General features: G+C 44.8%; 1 protein-coding gene across 1 annotated transcript; it reads right to left on the bottom strand.

The window, feature by feature from the left end:
• Positions 1–4,692: 4,692 nt before the first annotated feature.
• LOC117442071 (olfactory receptor 11A1-like) lies at positions 4,693–5,661 on the bottom strand. Its single transcript, XM_034078068.1, has one exon. It carries the CDS (start codon positions 5,659–5,661, stop codon positions 4,693–4,695), a length of 969 nt encoding a protein of 322 aa, XP_033933959.1.
• Between the last annotated feature and the right edge of the window lie 851 nt (positions 5,662–6,512).

The following is a 6,512-nucleotide window of genomic DNA, read 5'->3' as shown; positions in this document are numbered from 1 at the left end:
AATTATTAGAGGTTAAACGTTGGTATATCTGAGCACATTTGAACTTCACAGTCTTAACTTACCACCCCCCCGGAGTGCGCCAGGAACTGTAAATGAATGCAACATGAGCACATCACACACAGTGCAGTGTCTCTCACCTGCTGTGCTGCAGACTGCTGCAGTCCCTTCTGTCAGCTGCAGAGACTTCTGCTGCTTTAAAGCTTCCGGTACACCAGAACCCAACAGGCCAGGCCCCTTACCATCAGGACTCAGACCAGCATCCATACACACAATATCATTTAACCTGTCAAGAGCCTGTTTTCCAGGTCTCAGGCTCGAAAATGACATTCCCAGAATAAATGACATTATCTTCACTTCTAAAAGGGGTAAATTAATAATCTTTTTTCTCTAAGTAATGATAAACTTGTGAGTTGGATGTAGAAAAGTCAGAATCAATATAGCATTTTTTTATTTTAAAGTAAATTCAGATTGAACACAGTAAAAAAATGTAAATTATAGTGTCCGTCCAAAAATAAAACATTACGTATAGTGAAAACCACCCTTTAATGATGGGTTAGTAGACTAAAAGCTTTAGGAATCCAAACTATGACATATAATAAATACCCTGTATCAAGATTGATGCAAAACAAGTGAACTTTGACTTTTTTAGAGAGATTTAGAAAAAAACCCACTTCTGGGGTCATTTTGGGTGGATTTTCCATATCTCTGGCCCCCCTCGTCGATTTTGATGACACCTCTTTTGAACCGTTAGAGACAATTGAATATAGAGGGAAGTTCCTAAAATCCATCTAAACATTACCATTGGTGAATGAGTGATGCGTAGCCAGAATGCCTCCAAAGTGTGATGTCTGTGTTTGCTTCCCCTGCCGAGTTTTGATCGCTCAGTGATGATGCAACGCAGGTTCTGGTCCAGGCACTCGTCATCTCACGCCTAGACTACTGCAACTCCCTCCTGGCTGGTCTACCTGCATGTGCCATCCGACCTCTGCAGCTCATGGACTTCGTCACCCGTCTTCCACCATCCAATGGAAACACAGTCATCCATACAATAATTGACTGTCTACCAGTAGACTGTCTACCACCTCTAACCAATCCTCTTGGAGTGCCCAACTACCTTGGTAGCTCCTCCGCCTCCTCAGATGATCAATGATGAAACTGTCTGATGTCTTCTGGATGTCCGCCTTCAAGCCGCTTTGCAGTACCTCGTGGACTGGTCTGAAGGAGCTTTGCTGGCTGCCCCGTCATCAGATTTCGGATCCCACCCTAATACAGGATTTTACACTCCTCAAACCTGGACAGGACCCGGTTGGGCGCCCATAGAAGGTGGGGGGAGGCTACATATACAGTTGGCCAAGGTTGAATAGGATAGATACATCTACCTCGTATTTCCTTGTCATTGGTGTTCAGAATGCAATGCCTTAAAATCTAGCCCTGATCAACTCCTGAACAACAACAAAAAGCCCACGTTTTATCCAGCTTGTACACAACGATGGAGAAACTTAACAAGCAGCAGTGGTCCACTGAAGAGACCAGCTACCTACTGGGAATCTGGTCTTCCGAAGAGGCACAGAGGAAGCTGGAGCACAATCGGCCATTGTTGTTGTTGTCGGTGTGAGCTGTGAGGGGTTTCCGCGCGGTTTGGCTTCATGAAGCAGGCACGCAAATGGTTACGTCATGACGCAAACGATGACGCAAACGATGACGCAAACGATGATGCAGTGACGCAGCGCCAGTCGGACTCTGGGCAGTGTGAAAAGAGCCGGAGCTAAACCTGAAAAGCTCTAGCATGGAGCTTGAACCGGAGTTGCGTTGGTGTGAATGAGGTATGCCAGTTATCCTCATGTACCGGCCCCCCAATCCACACCCCTCCTTCCTCTCTGATCTCACTGAACTCCTCATCATTGCTTCATCCCTCTCCCCACGTCTGTTACTCCTCTGCGACCTCAACATCCACATGGACTCCCCCACCTGCAAGCACGCTTCTGAATTCTCCTCCCTTCTGGACAATTTCTCACTTACACAACATGTGACATTCCCCACCCATGATAAAATGACACATCGTTGACTTTGTCTGCTCCACCAACCTCCCAGTACTCGACCTCCACCCCTGCCCCCTCTCTGACCACAAACTCATATAGTTCACCATTGCCTCCCCTGTCCGCCACCCCCCCCATCCAGGAATATCACCTCCCGTAATTTACGCTCTGTTGATCCCCAGCACCTCTCTGACCTGCTATCCTCTACCCCCTGGACTCGAACCTCAGCTCACCAGATGAACAACTCAACCACCTTAATTCCACCCTACTCGCCTCCCTCAACAGCCTGGCCCCCCTCAAAAGGAACAATTTCACTTTTAAAACCTCCTCACCCTGGTTCACCCCTGCACTCCGTAAGCTGAAGCAAACCGGCGGCCAGCTTGAACGCCTAACCATGAAATCATCCCTCACAGTTCACCATGAATCCTACAAACTCCATCTCACTACCTACAGAGATGCCCTCACTGCCACAACAACTGCTTACCTCTCCACCATCTTTACCGACCCCTCCCGTAACCCCAGCACCCTCTTACCCACCGTCAACAAGCTCCTCAAACCCTGTGCTGACACCCTCCCTTCCTCCACTTCCACTTTATGTAGTTCATTCCTCCAGTTTTTCTCTGACAAAATCACTGCCATTAATCTCTCCCTATCCGCTGCATCTGGCACACAAACATCTCCCCCAACATCCACCGCCACAATTTCTCCCTCCGTCTCCCTTGACCTCCTGACTCCTCCTCCCCACGGCCGCCTCTCCCAGTTCATTCTGGTTACCTCCCCTGAAATCATCAAACTGATCAACTCGTCCAAACCCACAACCTGCACGATTGACCCTCTACCCACCCCTCTACTGAAGTCCTGCCTCCCCGTCCTCTGCCCCTACCTTGTCAACATCTTCCACTCCTCCCTGTCCCAAGGAACTGTTCCCTCTGCCTTCAAAACTGCTGCTGTCACTCCCATCCTCAAGAAACCCGGTCTGGATCCCTCCTCCCTCAGTAATTACCGCCACATCTCCAACCTCCCCTTTCTCTCAAAAACAATAGAATGCATCATCTCCAAACAACTTCACCGCCATCTCCAAACCAACCAGCTTTTTGAACCCCTTCAGTCTGGTTTTCGTCTCCACCACAGCACCGAAACGGCCCTCATCAAAGTCCTCAATGACCTCCTCACCTCTGCTGACACCGGTTCCCTCAACATCTTCATCCTCCTCGACCCGAGTGCATCCTTCGATACCGTGAGCCACACCATCCTGCAGACCCGACTCCAGGATATCGGTATCAAAGGTACTGCAGTCAGGTGGCTCCAGTCCTACCTCTCCGACAGATCCCACTTCATCTCCCTCAAAAACAACTCCTCTGCCACAGCTTCAGTCACCCAAGGTGTTCCACAAGGTTCAGTACTCGGCCCCCTCCTCTTCATCACTGACATCGACTCCTGTCGGACTGCAATACAATCCTGGATGCAACACAACTTCCTCAAACTCAACAGCAATAAAACTGAACTCCTCCACATCTGCCCCCCCCCCCCCCCACTACCTCACTGACCTCATCACCCTCCCCGGACCCTCAGATCCACCTCAGCCGGTTTTCTTTCCACCCCCAGGGCCAAACTCCGGAGCTTTGGAGACAGAGCCTTCTCTGTGGAAGCCCCAAAGCTCTGGAACTCCCTCCACCAAGACATCCGTGACTCTGAGTCCCTCACCCCGTTCCAGTACCACCTCAAAACCCATCTCTTCAACTCTCAATTAATTTCCTCTTGACAGCCTATTCTGTTTATTTTATTTATTTTTGGTTTGATTTGTTGTTTTTGTTTGTTTTTGCCTGTCCTTGTTTGTCTACCCTCCCTCACACTGTAAAGTGTCTTCTGCCCGAGAAAAGCGCTATAAAAATATAATTTATTATTATTATTATTTATTATCACAAAACGTAGCTTTACGGAGCAAAAACGGAAAATAAGTCTTGCCGTTGCTGTTTTCTGATCAGAAGTGGTCTTCAATGGCATTCAAATGATAAAAACGCTGCTAAAGGTTAATCCATAGATTAATCCAATGTGTCTGTGTCACTTTGAAATGATTACTGATCATCCATCATTCCATTTTTGTCAAAAACTAAGATTTCCTTTTAGCTGCTATTAGAGCTACAAGCCAGCTTCCGGTTTTGGGCCTTCTGGCTACGCATCACTCATTCACCAATGGGTAATGTTTAGATGGATTTTCGGAACTTCCCTCTCGATTCTATTGGCTCTAACGGTTCAAAAGAGGTGTCAATCATCAAAATCGATTGAGGAGGGCCAGAGATATGGAAAATTCACCCAAATGACCCCAGAAGTGTTGTAAGTGGTAAAATGTCACTTGTTTTTCATCAATCTTGATACAGGGTACTTATTATATGTTATAGTTTGGATTTCTAAAACTTTTAGGGGTTAACAGTTTAACAATGTTTCACCACATTTTCATTTTAACTGGGAACATTGATAATAAGAGTTTTTCAAACTTTTGAGACTGCAACTGTTAAAACCTTGAGTATCAAGTAACCTGCCGACAACTACTACTAGTGGTAGTACTACTATTTTACAATCAACACTAACAGTCAGGGTTATAAACATGGTAAAAATACCACTTAGATACATGTTTAATCAGAATATTGCAAGACATTCATTCACTGATACTTTTGTTATTTCTGCCACCAGCCAACAGTTTATAATGGAGCACATGTTTACATATGTTTCTTAGCTTTGACATTTGCAGTCCGTACATGACAGGGTTCATTAGTGGCTGTATGATGAGAAAATACAGTGACAGAATAATACGCAGCACACTGGGAACACCGCTCATATCAAATCTACTCTGAAACATTTCAAAGCTGCAGCCGAAAGAGAAGTTGAGGAGGGAAACAAGGTGAGGTGTGCAGGTACTGACAGCTTTCTGTCTGGTCTGTTTGGAGCCAGAGAAACACACTCTGAGGATCCTCATGTACGAGAAGAGGATTGGAAACAAAGGGACTAAGATTGAGAGAACAATTGAAAAAAGTCCATAAATGTTGTTCACCTGAGTGTCAGAACATGCCAGCTTCACAATAAGGTAGTTATTACAATACAAACTGTCAATGATGTTTCCACAAAGTGTCAAACGGATGTTTAAAGATAAGGTTATCAAGAACTTCACAAAAGAGTACAACCAAACGAGAATAATAAGAATAGCTGCTTTGTTAGAAGTCATACGCGTGTTATATTGCAGAGGATAACAGATAGCAATATATCTGTCATAAGACATGACGGCTAAATTACAAAATTGTATATTTGCATATGTGTACAAGCAGAAAATCTGCAGGAAGCAGAGCGGAGCAGAAACAGTGTGGATGTCAGAGAGGATCTGAACCAGAAGGAATGGAAACAACCCTGTACTACCATACAGTTCATTTACAAACAGGCTGCACAGAAAAAGGTACATAGGTTCATGTAAGCTCCTGTTCACACAGATAACCACAATCAGAGACGTGTTGGCAACAACAATCACAATGTACAACATGGCAGTTATCATGAAACACAAGTACCTCAAATATCCAATATTGAAGTAAGCTCCAAGAATGAAATAGGATACAGTCAGTGAAGTTGAATTGGACATAATTCTTAGAGGTTAAACGTTAGTATATCTGAGCACATTTGAACTTCACAGTCTTAACTTACCATCCCCCCGGAGTGTGTCTGGAACTGTACATGAATGCAACATGAGCACATCACACACAGTGCAGTGTCTCTCACCTGCTGTGCTGCAGACTGCTGCAGTCCCTTCTGTCATCTGCAGAGACTTCTGCTGCTTTAAAGCTTCCAGAACACCAGAACCCAACAGGCCAGGCCCCTTACCATCAGGACTCAGACCAGCCTATCCATACACACAATATCATTTAACCTGTCAAGAGCCTGTTTTCCAGGTCTCAGGCTCGAAAATGACATTCCCAGAATAAATGACAATATCTTCTAAAAGGGTTAAATTAATAATCTTTGTTCTCAAAGTAATGATAAACCTGTGAGTTGGATGTAGAAAAGTCAGAATCAATATAGAATTTTTTTATTTTAAAGTAAATTCAGATTGAACACTGTAAAAAAATGTAAATTATAGTGTCCGTCCAAAAATAAAACATTAATTATAGTGAAAACCACCCTTCAATAATGGGTTAGTAGACTAAAAGCTTTAGGAATCCAAACTATGACATATAATAAGTACCCTGTATCAAGATTGATGCAAAACAAGTGAAGTTTGACCTTTTTAGAGAGATTTTGATTTTGATGTGGGCCATCTAAGCCAATGTACAGATGGCCCTGAGCCCAATAAAGATTGCCCTGAAAAATGCGCATGGACGAAATGACGCACGAAGGGTTTGGGGGGCCTCCGTCCCCCTAGAACATTTAGATTGTTGCAGGTCTTAGATGCTGTCTGGTGCATTCTCTAGACTGAATTATAAGATGAACCACCAC

This window comes from Pseudochaenichthys georgianus, unplaced genomic scaffold (assembly GCF_902827115.2).
Source record: "Pseudochaenichthys georgianus unplaced genomic scaffold, fPseGeo1.2 scaffold_267_arrow_ctg1, whole genome shotgun sequence".
NCBI classification, from domain to species: Eukaryota; Metazoa; Chordata; class Actinopteri; order Perciformes; family Channichthyidae; genus Pseudochaenichthys; species Pseudochaenichthys georgianus.
The sequence above is the reverse complement of the archived record's forward strand: the minus strand, read 5'-3'. Positions and strand labels throughout refer to the sequence as shown.

Excerpts from the sequence above, each read along its gene's own strand:
- LOC117442071 (XM_034078068.1), bottom strand. The coding sequence starts at position 5,661 with ATGTCCAATTCAACTTCACTGACTGTATCCTATTTCATTCTTGGAGCT.